Consider the following 16877-nt stretch of genomic DNA (forward strand, 5'->3'; position numbering starts at 1 on the left):
CTTTATTTCTTTGTTATTTACTTGTCATTTATTTAGTCTAGGTTCGGCTGATCCCCAGTCTAGGCCTTCTTTCTGGCCTGGAGTTTTGAGACAATTGGGCGGTCTTATCACATACTTTCTGTGGCCCCAATTTTATTTGATCAGTGCAGGTCTCTGCACTTCCAGTAGCTCTCACTCTGCTCATATTCCCTTGTCATGTAGTTTACCCTGAGCACACTCCAACATTTAGAACCCAAACCACTAGCACAGGACTAGGCTACATTTTATCAGCATCTAGCTTCTGATCTGTTAGTTCTTATGTCTGCATTGTGGCTGCTGGCTGTGTCCTTTTTCCATCAATGTCCTGCTTTCAGTTTCTGGCAAACAGTCTGTAGGATAAAACAGATTGTGGCAGGAGCTCCAGAGAAGCCAAAAGAAAGAGAGAGCTTTTGCAGGACTGTCTCTTTATGAATTGAGAGAGCCCTTTACTTGCTACGCCTGCCTTAAAACCAATGCTAGTTCTGCCACAGAAATACTTGTCCTTTCTCCAACTGCTTCATCTTCTCACAAGCAGCACCTCCACCAGCGATGACTACAGATGGCTCTGCAGATCATAGAGAAGTCCAACTCGTCCTGTGAGTAGGGTGGTTCAAGACTGCCTCACTGGAAACCTTGGCCGGTCAAAGGGTAAGCGTCTCAGATGTGTTAGTCATTGGATTCTCTCTCTCTCTTTTGAGGATTTACGATCAGACAATTAAATCATCGCTCCCACACCAGACTATACCAACATGGACTCTGAGTTAATCTTTTACTCTGCATCTGATTCTGTCTCTGACATACCTAATACTGTCACCCTGTCTACCAAGATAAGTGACCACACATAATTTGAGTTCCAAATAAGTTAAAGCCTACTGTGGACTAATCCTTGCCAATGTCTGGGTCCAACTTCCTCCCCCGCACATGATTCTGGTATTGTTTTTAATTTATAATAGTAGCAATTCAGTGGTGCTGGGAGGGTCATCCATCACTGGTGGCTCAGAGCAGCTGCATCAGAGGTGCATTTGGAAGGTACTTTGGGCTAGAGATTTAAAGATACGTTGCCCAGCCATAGTGGAGCCAAAGTGGAAAGGGGGTTGAGCCATCATCCTGGCAGTGCTTGGAGAAAAGGAGAAACCACACACCCTTGCTGCAAAGTACAGTGTTAAAATTGAGAACATATTCGAGGATGATTCATGTGTAAAATAACTGAATCAACCTGGATTGGATAAAGATGGGGCTGGAATATTTTCTGCCAACGTGTGTAAAAACTGTGTATGAAGGGTGAAAATGCCCCATGTATGGTTTGGTCCCCTGCCTTAAAATGGCTGTTGTGTGTAACCTCTCTTTTAAGAGCTATTGATGAGCAATAAACATCACTTCTTAAAGATCATGCTCTGTTCCTGCAAGATGCCTATACCTGCTGTATTTCTGGGACCTACAGATTAGAGTTTAAACTCTGATCCATCTCCTGTGTGTCCTGTATGGAACTCAGCATCCTGATTCAACACCCTGCATGCTGCCCAATAGTCCAGACTGAAAGTATGTAGTCATTAAGATCCAGCCACAGTTACCATCTAAGAGGTACTGTAGCAGCTACACACATCACCCCGAAGCAAGTGGTTTTTGGTGCCATTGAAGGAGCCTGGTGGTGGCATCCAGGGGGAAGACGCTTGACACTCAATCGTTGAGTGTTTTGTGGCTAGTAGCACCAATAGGAGTGGTCAGTACTAGCCGGTTATTGATAGTAAATGGGAACCCCAAGAGAAATGTGTAAACAACCACCCAAAGGGGTGGTAAAGTAACCCTTATCTGTCATAGTGTCCCTCACTGTAGAACCCTAATGAGCTGATTGTGAATAGGGTCCTCGAGTACTTTTTCTTCCACCTGTTTTGGGGCTTTTTTTCCCCCAGGACTACTTTGGCACATCCCCACATGTGGCACTAAGTAACAGGTAGGACCTTAAGAGAAAAAGGATATTTAAATCTCTTTCATGTAGGCCATACTGTTAGTGCATTAAGTCCTACCCTTGTCATTTGAATAGAAAATTGTGCTTGTCTCTATCCACTTTGACTTTTCTACATCCTCTAACTGTCTCCAACTCTACATCTCTGCTAAACATAAAACTGTCTTTCTGAGGGTTGGTTGCATATAGAGAACAAGAGAAGCATCAGTCTTTGTTTTGTCACTCAGGTAACACTAAAATGATATGTAATCTAATATAAAACCATTTATTAAAAAAAGATGTAGTTGATTAGTTTCTTCTTCAAATTACCAATCTTTGACTGACCAGGTATCAAACTTTCTTTAATAATCTACCTTCTCATCTGCTTACCAAGTACATCTTCTAGGAGGATATACAGAACCAAGTAGCCTGCAAATTTACAGTTATCAAATAAATTTGTGCAAAATAATACATGTTAATTAATAATGTTTCTCAATCCTCTCCGTACCCATTAATTCAACTGGTTAAGAGGAGCACATACAATTTTAATTATCTTAAATTCTGTTGTGCTGTTTATGTATTTATCTGTGTTTATTATGTTGTTTGATTGTCGCAGTTTTCCTATTATATTTCAGCCTGTTGTATGTGCAGCATGCTTGGTCATGATACAGTCTGATCACCACTAACATCTGCTCATCACCTAGGCTGTGACATTAATACATTATGCTCTCTCTGCCTCTTTCTGGTCTAGCATTACTTCAGTACCGTGGCATTGATCGCAAATTTGTGCCTTTCATTAATTGATGCCTGCATTCTCTTTTGGATATCCTTTTAGTTGTTTGTACTCATTAATCTGGATTGGTATTCCCGCTCATCCATTTCAGCTTCCATTAATTTGCCTCTCTGCTGTTTGACTGACCAGCAGGCCACTGCTTTTTGGGAGACTAATTTGCAAACAATAGCAATGTTTTTATTACCAGCATTATCTGTACAAATGGCAGTGATACCATCGCTGCCTGTTGTTTCTGAGGCTTTGCTGGCTGTACATTATATCACTTGTGCATTTTCAATGCATGAATTTTCTAATTCAATCTCTTATGCATATGTATATATGTTGTCTGTACAGTGTGATACGTGTACGTACGTGTGTGTATGTATGTATGTATGTGTGTGTATGTATATATATATATATATATATATATATATATATATATATATATACACACACATTTTATGGATGTTTATAGAAAAATGTTCTAATTTGTTTCTTTTTCATGGGCATTAGTATTGCCTCTGTTACAGTGGTGGTGTTTCCATTTATTTAATTGTACCTTCAATGTTGTTGCTATATTGTGGGTTTATATTCCAACCTTGGGACAGTATGGTGCAGTGTAGAATGTTCTTATCTGTCAATTCTCTCATGTATATTTGTGCTCCATTCCTGGTTTAGGCGCAGTCTGATCTTGCCTCACTGGCTTTCATTCCTCTGGCTTTTCTTGACACTGCTTTATGCTGGTGGATATCCTTCCTTGGCAACTTTTGGTGTTTCCACCCATGTTACTTACTTTTGAGGTCATTTTCTTACATTTTAATTTGCCTGATATGAAGTTCAGAGCTGCACACTGTTTTCTTTCTTTCTTTTTTTTTTTTTTTTTTTTTTTTTTAATGCTCAGCTTTTGTTTTCTATATTTTTATTTGTGAAGAAGAATCATCAAATTGGTGAGTGCAGCAGGGTTTTTGTTCAGTTATATTTCTTTAATGTTTTTGTTTATTTAATTCCCATGATAGATTGCAGCATTTGAGGCCGGCTGTATACTGTAGTGTGCCTCAGTGAATACCAATAACAATTTATATTGTTTGGTGACTTTTAGATGCATGCTACTAGAGAGTATGTCTGATTATGTAATATTCCTAGTCCAAAAATAGCGGAGTTGTCCTTAATGTCACCCCTAAGGAAAATGGTTTATAAAAATACAGTAAGTTGAAAGTGGAGGTAAATTGTTCTTAATTGTCCCTACCACAAACTTACTAACCATAAAAGATCATTTTAGTCAATTAACCACTCACATTATTTCTCTAATTTAGCACATAAAGCTGCAAAGCCCTGCAGATTAGCAATAATCGGTGCTTCATTATTCCAAAATCATCATTGTTGGTACTTTAAAATGGAAATTGGGATTTGTGTTCATGTTTAAAACTTATGGTGACAACAGATTTCGACGGACATTTTGCCACGTTGTTTTATAATAAGAAAATGGCAAAAAAGATTCACAAAAGGGTGAAATTTATATAAAGCCTGTATCTTGTGTGACTGTCTATATTGCTTATTATTGTGACACTTTTCCCATTCAGAATATGTCTGACATGGGGAAAGGCACCCCATGCAAAATATTTTACTTGTTCAAAGTGTAAAGTTAAGTTACAAATTGGACAACAGGACCCGGGGGCGCTTTGCATTAATTGTGACGTGGGGGCACAGCTTACACAGGCCCATATTCATGTACAACCACTACCTGAGGAACTGGCTTGGGCATTTTCTCTGGCGCAATCGGTTGCTACATTGGTCCAGCTGCTTACCAAGCCTGCAGGGCTACCAGCAGTTACAGCAGTTCTCCCCTCCGCTTCAGTAGAAACTGCCCCCCTGTGACAGTCAGGAGTGACCGCTGAGACAGCTGAATTGGGACCGGCTGGTCCATCATTCTCTCTCCCTATCCCAGGCCCTCCTTCTGGAGAACCGGCTTTGTCCGCATCCTTGGTCAGAGGCCTAGATCGGTTAAACTGTTTCTTGGACTCGCCAAGACCTATACTGCCTAGAAATAAACTAATCCAGTCCGCAAATCTTCTGTCCCTCTCTGATTTTGACAGATCATCAGAAGAGGCGGGTGAGCCCATTCTTGACTCTGATTCTGCACAGGTCACGGATCTGAAAGAATCCCTCAGATATCAAGGCATTGACGATCGGGTATAGTGCGCCAAGCTCTGGATCTTATGGATTTGGATGAACCCAGAATATTAGGTTAAGGGCTTTTCAGAAAAATGATGAGACGCGCAATTAGTTTTTCCACCGTCAGTGGAGCTAACCAAAATCACGGAAACAGCCGGACCAGTAGATTACTGTTCCACAGAGATTCTTTGCCCTGTACCCATTACAGGAAAAGGATCTGGCCTGTTGAGATCAGATCCCAAAGATTGATACTCCGGTGGCACGCTTAGCTCTCCACACTACACTTTCGGTGCCAGGAACAGCTGTCCTGCAGGATGCCACCGACCGTAAAGTAGAGGGATTTTTAAAATCCATCTACTGACAAACTAATAATATGGAGCAAAAATCCATCTATGTAGCGGCAGGCACCTCCTTCAGTCCCATATTTTCATCTGCATATTTTCTAAAGCTATGGAAGCATGGCCTGACCAGTTGCCAGAGGGACTTCAAGACTCAGACTTGCTCCCCGTTGCCCTGCACCTAAAGGAAGCATCAGGAGACCTATACGAGGCTGCCCAAAACGCAGCCTCCATTTCTTCCTTCGGTATCTGCATCGGCTGTGGCAGCTAGAAGGACCCTATGGCTGAGGTCCTGGGACGCAGATACAGAATCTAAGAAATCGCTGGAAACATTGCCTTTTTCAGGCGCAGTGTTATTTGGTCCTAAATTGGACAATGTTATTTTTCAGGCCACCAGCGGCAAAACTATTTTCCTTACAGTAAATGTACCAAAAGAACCTAGATTTGGTTCATTTCGGTAGACCTTTTGGGGGGCTTCTTCGCCAGTGGCCAGGCGAATAGAAGCAGTCCGACAGGGGACACTCTCACAAAGGTAGGTCCTCCTCCTCTACGAGGCGTCCTTCACCCAAGCTTCTGGCAGCTTGACTGTCATCTACCCCTCCTCACATCAGCAGGAGTGAGGGGACGATTGTGTCTGTTCAAGGAAAAGGGGACGGCATCCTTTGAGGACCATTAGATTTGCGGGATCATGACGAGGGGGGTACATGATAGACCTGTCAGGCCCAGCCCCTCATCGGTTCTTTGCAACCACACTTCCCTGCGACCCAGAAACACAGGCGATGAGGCTCTGTGTCGCCTCTATACTTTATGCCGGAGTCATCTGCCCGGTGAAGGGGAACCAGAAAGGACAAAGTTTCTACTCCAACCTTTTACTGATCACGAAGCCGGATGGCTCAATCTGACCTATTCTAAATTTAAAAATGTTACACCTACACCTGCGGGTGCACAGGTTTCGCATGGAATCCCTCAGATCTGTAATAAATGGATTAGAAGCAGATACATTTTTGTCATCAATAGATATCAGAGACGCCTATCTTCCTGTCCCCATTTGGGAGGGACATCAGTCTCTTCTTAGATTTATAGTGGGATTGGTTCACTACCAATTTCGGGCACTCCCCTCCGGCATCTCCACAGCTCCAAGGATGTTCACAAAAATCGTGTCTGTAATGGCAGCATGTCTTCGTTCAGAGGGGTAAAAATAATACCCTATCTGGACGACCTCCTTATCAAAGGCACATCAGCTCATCTGTTGCAACAGCACCGGGCACATACCATCAAGGTCCTGGAGAACCATGGCTGGTTAATAAACCTGCACAAACCACAATTGATCCTCTGCCAGCGGATGACCTTTCTGGGGCTCACCATAGACACCAGAAAACAAAAAGTATTTCTCCAGGCGGACAAGACCCGATCATTGCAGAACATGGTTACATGAGTTCTGGCCTGTTGCAGACCATCCATCCACCTATGCATGCAACTCCTAGGGAAAATGGTGCCAACCTTTAGGACAATTCCTTAAGGTAGATTTCATTCCCGCTTCTTCCAGTGGGACCTCTTAACAAAGTGGTCGAGCTCTCATCTGCATTTGGAACGTTAGCTAAACCATGTGCAATCCAACAACGCCATGGTGGTGGCTTATGTCAACAGACAGGGCGGAAGCAATGATGGTGGCAGCACAAATCTTTGCCTGGGCGGAACATCACGTTCCCTCAATCTCAGCAGTGGTCATCCCAGGCATCCAAAACTGGGAGGCAGACTGTCTAAACTGACATGCTGTAATGCCGGGAGAGTCTTCTCTCCATCTGGAGGTCTTCTAGTCGCTGGTCTTAAAATAGGGTCTCCCGTACCCGGACCTCATGGCGTCAAGGCACAATCAGCGGGTACCCAGATTCTGCGCAAGGGCAAGGGACACACTGGCGGTGGCCGTCGACATCATGACAATGTCTTGGGACTTGCATTTGGGGTATCTGTTCCCCCCCCAATACCCACGATTCACCACGTTCTCAGATGAGTCAGTCAAGGGGGACTCCCAGTAATGCTGGTGGCTCCCGCCTGGTCGCCTTAAGTTTCCAGAAATTATATGGAATACTTTGATGTGGTCAGGGCTCTCCAAATTTATGTATGGAGGACCTCCCACATTCACCGCATGGATTCCTTATTTAATTTGTTCGATTCCTAAAAAAAGAGGATGGCCAGCCTCAAAGCAGTCCATTGCTAGATGGATAACTTCAACCATTAAGCAGGCTTATGTCAGTGCTAACCGACCTGTGCCATTTCGAATTGCTGCCCTTTCCACCCGCTCAGTGGGAGCGTCTTGGGCAGCGAGAAATGGGGCTTCAGTGGACCAGCTTTGCAGAGTAGCCATCTGGTCCTCAGTCCATACTTTCACCAAATTCCATGTCTTTGCATCCATGGACACCAGTTTTGTCCACAGCTGGCCTGTCGGAGCGATCCCTCCCTTAGGGGTGCTACTATAGAATATCTCCATGGTAGTAGTGTCCCCCAGAGAGAAGGAAAGAGGATTTTTATACTTACGATAAATCCGATTCTCTGATTCCATCTGGGGGACACTGCTTCCCCTCCCTTCCTTCTGCTGTATGGTCTTTGATTGTTTGGCCTACCTTCCTTTGGGCTTTATAATTAAACTGAAGAGGCTACAGGGGGTTTCAGAGGGGAAGGGATCTGTCAGCATTGAAACATTTAACTAGTTAAGTACCAACTCCACACTCCCTCATACAACCCCATGGTAACAGTGTCCCCCAGATGGAATCAGAGAAACGGATTTATGGTAAGTATAAAAATCTTTTTATTTCTGAAGATATTTACTGCAGCTATTTATTTATTTGGCACTTTTTTACCTAAGAACTCCCTTTTTTTTAAAAAAAAATTCTGGGACCAATTCCTGTAAAAGTGCAAAATGGGCAGCTGTGGTCCGGGGTAACATATCTGCCAAAACTGTTTTGCTGATGAGATGTTTCATGAGTGTAAATAAAAATGAAAAGTTCCATATTTATTTATTTTTTGGGGGGGCAGGGTTAGCGTAAACTTTTAAGTCCACACTGGAGGGCTGTTCAGTAGCCTGTTGTGCTGCCCACATATGGGCAAATTAGGTCATTTTGTGCAATCACCAGTTGACAATGTGGATACACATGTACAGGTACAAATTATATAGCTTTTTAATCATTCAGCACTCAGGACATATAACCATATTATAAAGTCTATTGGTGCTACCTATCTTCTGGTCAGCCAATGGTATCAAATGCAGACTAGGTTTTTATATGTCCAATCAAATTTTTCATTGTTTTGATTGCACAAAGCGGGCTCCCTCACTTTACATCTGCAGCAGTTTGGGTGAAGACAACGAAGATAGTGAGCTAAGTGTACCCGTGTATGGGCAGGATAAGCCTGACCACTATTCATTTATATGGTACAGTTGTTAAAATAGCATGAGAATAAATACAATTGTTAACCAACCAGGGCGTGTGTGTGTGTGTGTTCCTGATTGATCAGTTGATCTGGTCAATCTCGCAGCAGTTTACCAAAACCCCTTCATGACTATGTGCCGCTGTCTGCCCAGCAAGTTGGAGGATTTCGCTAGCAGTTCAACATAGCTGTTTATAGATATCCCTTCTGCTAGTCCAACAAGGGTTTATTAAACATAATCTACAGTATATTTCATTTAAGTTATATGATTATCTTCTTTAAAAACTACCAAAAACATATTCTACTATCATCAATATAATTGTTAGGCGCTCACTGACTTCTGATAATATAATATATTTCTACGTGTTGGTTAGTGTTCAGGAACGTAGATGCCGACGGCTTAAAAGAGTACAATTTATTGCTAAAAAATCAGTATCGTCCTAAAATAAGCGTGACCATATCAATAAATAAACAAAGTAAATATTACCGCATAAAACACATATCATATAATATGAGGCTCATATAATAGAAATATTGCACATTAACGATAAAACAATTGTAAACGGTGAAAAGGGAAATAATATCTATGGTAAAGGTGGTGACCTCCAACCATCTATGTTGATGTTATTGTGATCAATGCCTATATGGCAGTTATAAAGAATGTCCATCCAATTGGATGTAGTCCTTGAACTCAGAGAGTAAAATATGCAGCGTTGTGTCCTTATTGCAATACAGTCTGTCAAACGCTACATCACAATCAAGGGTATAACTCCACAATCCGGGGTGTAACTTGTACTTGTATCAGATATCCAATTCTATGAAGCAATATGGAAAGTAATACTTGCTGTTGTTACCGATGGTGTTCACATAGAAGTGTAGTGCTGCGCGGCAATGCTGGAAGTGGCTGTGTGTCAGCTTGAAGCCAGCGTGCGCTTCAAGCAGACCCTCTGACACGCAGCTGTAGTCCAAGGACTACATCCAATTGGATGGACATTCTTTAGATTTGCCATATAGGCATTTATCACAATAACATCAACAAAGATTGGTTGGATGTCACCACCTTCCCAATAGATATTATTTTCCTTTTCACCGTTTACAATTGTTTTATCGTTAATGTGCAATATTTCTATTATATGAGCCTCATATTATATGATATGTGTTTTATGCGGTAATATTTACTTTATTTGTTTATTGATTGATATGGTCATGCTTATTTTAGGACAATATTAATTTGTATAGCAATAAATTGTATTCTTTTAAACCGTGGGCACCTACGTTTATGTACACTAACCAACACGTAGAAATATGTTATATTATCAGAAGTCGATGAGCGCCTAACAATTATATTGTTGACTTTTACTATAAGGAAGGGAAACCCTTAGTTAGTGCAGCTCTTGCAACCATTAGGACGAGCGCGCTATTCCATCTTATTTTATTGTTATTCTACTATCATGAATGTTCCTTTTATGAATCCATCTTCATACTTTTTCCTTAACCTACTGGCACATCTTCATAAGCCTGACACAGACTATGAAACTGTTGACACTACGAAGGAACGTGGTCAAGCTGTCTCTCTACAGACATTTTACAAACACTCTTATCTTGGCTGTAGTAGGTATGTATGTTTCTCTGGTATATTACATCCATTTCATAGAGAGGATGTGTACATCTTGGCAGTATTAAATTGTCTAACGTTATTGTAAAAGCCCTGGTTGGAATTGAACCCATGACCCCAGTGCTAACCGGTGTACCGCCATTCTATATCTGAGACTCCACCCTTGTCCAGCATGTGTCAGCTGGTGGCCAAAACAACTTTTTTTTTTTATCATAAATCTATTTTTTTTTCAAAATAATAATATAGCATGTGGGTACTCTTAGCAAGAAATAGTAAATATATTTAATTTATTTTTCATGATTAATCTCTCATGCAATGGGGTTGAATATGTTTTATAGGCACCAGATATTTCCAGCCTAAGAGTTTTAGAAGCTGCTATCCCAGCCAACTGTTTGTGGCCCATAAATAGCTACCTTCATGTTAGAAATGCCTCACTCTTCTGATTTTAGCAAGTGAACAAAAAAAGCTACCATAAAGTAAAAAAAGTAATGCGGGGTTTGTAATCTAAGTTAGCTTGCCTACCTCAATCACATCCATTGTCTCTGAGTAGGATCTACAATGAGAATTTGCAAATATGGTTTATTTACAGCAGACCTGATAGTGAGATCAGACATTTCCATGACAATGGGAATCTTTCCTTTTGACCACATTTTATAAAATGCAAAGAGTAAAATGCTCTCGTTAATATTGTGGCTGAAGTAGAATAGGATATCTAAGTCTGCTATCAGTTGTCATAGACTTCTAAGTTGCTTTCAACTAACCCCCCTATTCCTACCTACCTTCTAGTCCAACATTATACCCTTACTCTTAAATTTGTGTCACTGTTTTCTGAATAATACAATGCGAATTCAAATGTGTGAGATGAGTTATGGCATTGGCAGATACATGTATGTGAGTTTACAGAAGTTCTGAAAGCAAGACCAAGCATACTTATTTCACAGGATTCTCAAACTTTAGAAAAAGTTTCTGATAATTTGTGTTATGGGGGGAACTTGATAGACTGGAGAAAGCAGACTGGAAAGATTAGATTACAGAATAGGTGTGGGTTTTATAGGTTCGCCAGCAGTAGCAAGCGCAAGCTAATTATTCACTTATTTTAACTCAACATTTATAATAACATTGCAATTGTGTTTATTTTTTTGTAGCATCAATTATATTTATTATTTGGACCACAATGAAGTTCCGCCTTGTAGATTGTCAGTTGGTAAGTTTTCTTCATCTGTATTATTAACCTTAAGGAGTGTGGTTATCTATATATTAATCCCAAAGAGCTTAATGAGTTCTCTAGCTGTTTTGGACACCTACCCTATAATTAAGTTTTATGAAATAAACTACTATCCAATGATGCCTAATGCTGTCTTTGCACTAATCTCCGTTTGCAGAATCCCAATTATATGGTGCTTCACTATAATGTGCTATATGTGAACACACAATGTAGTGGCGTTAAACACTGGTGATGTGGATGGCTAACTTCAAGAGCATTTAATGTTACCAGTTTATTTGTTTGACAGGATTGGCAAGAACTGTGGGTAGACGATGCTATCTGGCGACTGCTCTTCTCCATGATCCTGTTTGTCATCATGGTTCTTTGGAGACCGTCTGCTAATAATCAAAGGTACGTGGTAAAATGACATTCCAGTCCTTCACTATTATAGGATGCAGTAAGAGAACAAGGAGGACAGAGAGATCATATTGTGCACACTTGCTGCCACAGACCCAGTATCCAAGGAAGATGATTTCCTGTATACGCAGTGAATGGTGTAGTGCGGTTAAGGTTGGCTGTGTGCTGCAGGTGAAAGGGGTACATTCTCTAAAATAGAAATGGTTCCTATATATTTCAGTTGCAGTTAAACCTGTTATTTATTTGCATAAAATATATTTGTCTTTAACACAGGGTTAAAATGTAAATGTGATCTTCCTCTACTAGAACCACTTCTCGAGATGTTCACTTATAGCATCCTGCTTTCTGAGGAACTTGATATTTTTCACAGTAAAATTAGATTTATAGGTGATTTTTGTGGAAATATATACAGTCAATTGTGCAGAAACATTGGCCCATCTTGTTACCAGGTGATGGTTTCAAGAGAATATTGTTGAATCAAGTACATCTCGGTTGGAGACTTGCAGCAAATTTATCAGAACAGATAAAAGGATCATACAGTTGTGGTAATTTGGTAATTGTAAAGCTTGTTATCACATGGTTAAGACTGTTGCGGTCAATGATGGATATGGATCCAGACAAACATATGATAAATCAATTTATTGATTGAAACACAAAAGGTGTAATCTCTGTTCTGAAATGTCCCTTTGATAAGATCTATGTTGAGATGACTAGCAGAATTTTAGGACGATGTATTTTGGAGCAATCAGTAATGCACAGTTGGATAAAGACAAATTTAAACAACTTATCTCAGTCGCTAGACATTTCATTTGCGAGCATGGGGGAAATCCATGGATGTTCACTGTTTTAGGAATAAAACAAGTTAAATTAGGAATAAAAGAGGGGGGGGGGGATTATTTATCCATGGAATTACTACAAAAAGTAACTGGATGGATTTTTTGTTTTTATTGAATTCTCTCATACCCCAAGGTCTTAATGAAAATACCAGCTATGCTAGTTTTCTTGGCTGAATTGAAATGTCTTTATATAAATTTATATGACTGTTTAATTTACCTTGATAATGATCCATTGTGGTCGATGCTTGTGCTCTAGCTTTTTTGTGGGGGTATCTGGCTGATAGGGCCACTCTAATGGGATAAAACATTGATACATGGGAATTAAGACAAGTGAATAACTAGTGTGTTTGTAATGAGGAGTTTCTTAAACAAAAATATATTGCGGATGTTGCGATTGTATAGAGCGGCGGTTCCCAAAGTGTGCGCCGCGGCTCCCAGGGGTGCGGCGGCCCGGTCACTGGGGTGCCGCGGGCCAGCCATAGAAAAAAAGAAAGAACACAAAAACGTACCAATCCGCGCGGCTCCGGGACCCAGCATCCACCTCTCTCCCGCAGCTGTCACTGAGTATTGACGTCAATAATCCTATTGCAGCATTGTCCAGCCTATTACGAATCTAATGACCAGAGTCTGTGAGCGGCGTCCGCGTGTATTGCTCAGTTCTTTTAAATAATTCCTCTGGTAATTAATACTTTAGATAGCCTCACAACAATGGACTATACTAGATAGCAAAAGTGATCAAACTCGCTCACAGACTCTGGTCATTAGATTCGTAATAGGCTGGACAACGCTGCAATAGGATTAACAAAGTGACTTAACTTGCTCACAGACTCTGTTCATTAGATTTGTTACAGGCTGAATAACGCTGTAAAAGGATTAACAACCCTCTACAAAATCTACTAATAGCTCACGCCCATAAGGGGAATAAATATATTTATGTTACAAGGCTCGCTTTGAAGTTCTCAAGTCCAATACATTTAGAAATATGTGTATTGGAGCGATACAAGAGGGGTCAATCACGCTGCAATGAGGAACAGTTTTTGTGTAACTAGCAGGATCCCTGTCATGTACAGCAAGAACAATATACTTACATCACCTAGAATTCAATAACTGTTATACTTAGTGAATATCAGGAGTTATAGCCCTATATGATTATTGTATCCTTTAGAAGGGTCTTTTTGATATTTTACCTATATATGTTCCTAGATAATATGGAATCACCGGTAATAGTTTGTCTCTAGAGATTCATAGCCTATAGTCAGCACGCTCTTGACAGTGAGCCCTGTACCACTCACAGACGCCTCTTACAAGATCCGCAGTTGGTTGAATGATGCTATGGTAGCTGTAATGGGATCAACAACCTCTACGGAATCTATTTACAACTTATGCCCATAAGGGGAATAAAATAATCATAAATTATAAGGTCCTCTTTGAAGTATTTAAGCTCATTATATTTAGAACCATATGCATCGGAATTGGTAGGAGGGGCCAATTACGCCTGCATTTAGGATAAATGTCAAATTAGCATGATTTCCGGCATGTATAGTGAGATTAATACACTGACATCACTTAAGGGTTTATCAAAACAATCCCTAGTGAATGAAAGGAGTTTTAGCGCCTTTTAATATCCGCATCTGTTAGAGGGTATATTTAATATTCTAACTATTACACGCTCAAAGTCATACTGGAAAGTTGATGACAATATCAATAGATTATCTTTGGAAATTTACAGCTTATAAATAGTGCTGTTTTCCTAATGTGCAGTGATACATGTTTCATCCTATTACTATGAACCCAATGGGTCTGATTGAAGGCTAATGATATTAACCAGAAGGAAATCAATTATCATAATTAATTATAGCTAACCATTATAAGACATTTGTCTAATATATGTATAAGTAAACTAATCTGAGCAATATCGCGGTTAGACAAAGAATCTATTTCTCTTTCATCCAGTCTGGGGGACACTGCTTACCATGGGTTGTGGAGGGGAGCTCGGGGAGTTGGCACCCAGCTAGTTAACTTTAGCACTGCTGACAGACCCCTCCCCTCTACAATCACCCTGCCTCTTCCTCTTCCTGTCAGTTTTTTTTAGGTGCCCATGGAGTTGGGCAGTGTTTTAGTACTGCATGTAATTTTTATTTTTATTTTTATTTATTTTTCAGATTTATTAGTCTTTTTTTCATTAAAAAACCTTTTCTTTAGGTGGCAGACCTGGGAGTGTGTTCTATTATAGAGAACACACTCCCAGAATAGCAGCGCAGGCACTACTCTGTCAGATGAGAGCCAGAGGTGCCTGAATACAGAGTGACAAGCGGTCTCTCCGGACCACTGTCACTCTTGGAGCCTCCCCGATATACCCGGCGCTGCCTCTGCAAGGCATGGAGTGCCGGTTATCGGAGTCAAGAAAATGCCGGTGGCCATCTTGGATCTGCGGAGGAGCGAGGAGAACAGAAGGGGGCCATACCAAGATCCCCCCCCTCATACATAGGAGGGGGCATCGGGGTGAAAAACCGCTGCGGAGACCTCAACTCTTTGAGGTCTCCACTACTCTGCCGCATACCACTTTTTTCTGTTAAAAGGGAACAAAAAAAAAAAACTAAAACAGAGACAGCATTATCGGAGGGGGGGGGGAGCTAAGACATAGAGCTCCCCTGCTCTCCATGAAGAATTGTACTAGCCCGGTCTTCTGGTGCCAAGGAGAAGCCCAGTAAAAGGACACAGATCAGAGGGAGCAGGCACCAGGACACTGCTGTTGGACTTCTCCCCTGTTTGGCCTGTGGGCTAAGTATCTGATTTATTTAAGCACATATTACTGTATTTGCTCTGACTGCAAAGGGGGCTAGTAGGGGTTATATTGTAGTTCTCCTACTTGCCAAAAAAATATTACATTGTTGTTTAACAGAATACAAGTACAACTTTTATGTCAGATTAGTTGATTACTTGTTTTTTTTCTCACTGTCTCTCTTTCTCTAACAATTTCAATTTAAGTCTGTGTGTTTGGTGTGCCTTCCTTTGTAAAGATGACAGATAAAGGAAAGGGCCCTATGGCAAAGTATTTACATGTTCAAGATGTAAGGTTAAATTACCATGTGGGCAGAAGGACCCGTTTGCGCTCTGCTCTGACTGCGAAGGAGGGGTCCCCCCCCTGCGCAAACCCAGCATATTCCAGCCCCACTGACAGAGGAACCGGCCTGGGTGGCCTCCCTGACAGTCGGTTTCCTCTTTAGCACAAATTATCTCACAATCTACTCAGTTGCTATCTAGTGTGGCAGCCTCTGCGGCTAATAATGCTAGTACACCTTTGGGCCTCCCTGCTACCACAGGTTCTATTGGAACGTCTATACCAGGACCTTCCTCTTTGCTTACAGACGAGCCCCCTGTTCCCACAGAACCGGCATGGTCCGCAGCATTTATAAAAGGTTTGGACAAACTAAACCAGTTACTTGAATCCCCAGACATCCCGCCTGCTAAAAGGAAGTGGCTTCGATCCGTTAATCCTTTTATGGTCCTTTCAGATTCTGAGGGGTTTTCAGAGGAGGACGGGGAAATAAATTCTGATCCTGACCAGGAAGAGAACACTAAAAGCCAATTTATTGATGATTTGGTTTTAGCGGTGAGACAAGCGTTGGACCTCCCAGAACCGGAGGATCCTAGTCTTAGAGACAGAAGTCTTTTTAAAAAGGCCAAAAGGAAGGCTATCCATTTTCCCCCTTCTGTAGAACTCAGAGATATTGCAGAGGGAGCCTGGAAACAGCCTGATAAAAGGTTCTCTGTTCCCAGGAGGTTCTTTTCCCCGTATCCATTGCAGGAGGAGGATGTGGCTCGCTGGGAGGGAATCCCTAAAGTGGATATTCCAGTAGCCCGTTTGGCCCGACACACTTTACTACCAGTCCCAGGTTCAGCAACTCTGCAGGATGCCACTGATCGCAGAGCGGAATCTCAGCTAAAATCTATATTTGTGGCAGAGGGTTCTTCCTTTAGACCCACATTTGCTTCAGCTTGGGTTGCTAGAGCCATGGAAGCATGGGCAGACCAACTGGCAGAGGCTTCACAGGACTCTGATTTACTTCCCCTGGCTTTACATTTGAAAGAGGCATTGGTGTACCTTTATGAGGCGGCCCAGAACACAGCGTCTGTGTC

At 41.4% G+C, this 16877-nt stretch overlaps 1 protein-coding gene across 3 annotated transcripts in view; it reads left to right on the plus strand.

Annotated features, from left to right (window-relative positions):
* The window catches only part of TMEM87A (transmembrane protein 87A), a 68775-nt gene that overhangs the window by 34637 nt on the left and 17261 nt on the right, over nt 1–16877 (plus strand). For 2 of the 3 annotated variants that reach the window (XM_075192591.1, XM_075192593.1), the window contains 4 exons: nt 2712–2794; nt 10183–10280; nt 11426–11484; nt 11792–11895. In XM_075192591.1, the coding sequence (XP_075048692.1) occupies nt 2712–2794; nt 10183–10280; nt 11426–11484; nt 11792–11895 (344 nt within the window). Of the gene's footprint in view, nt 1–2711; nt 2795–3410; nt 3480–10171; nt 10281–11425; nt 11485–11791; nt 11896–16877 lie in introns of all 3 variants that reach the window. The other variant, XM_075192592.1, reaches the window with a different exon arrangement.

This window comes from Mixophyes fleayi, chromosome 12 (genome assembly GCF_038048845.1).
Source record: "Mixophyes fleayi isolate aMixFle1 chromosome 12, aMixFle1.hap1, whole genome shotgun sequence".
In the NCBI taxonomy this organism is placed as follows: Eukaryota; Metazoa; Chordata; class Amphibia; order Anura; family Limnodynastidae; genus Mixophyes; species Mixophyes fleayi.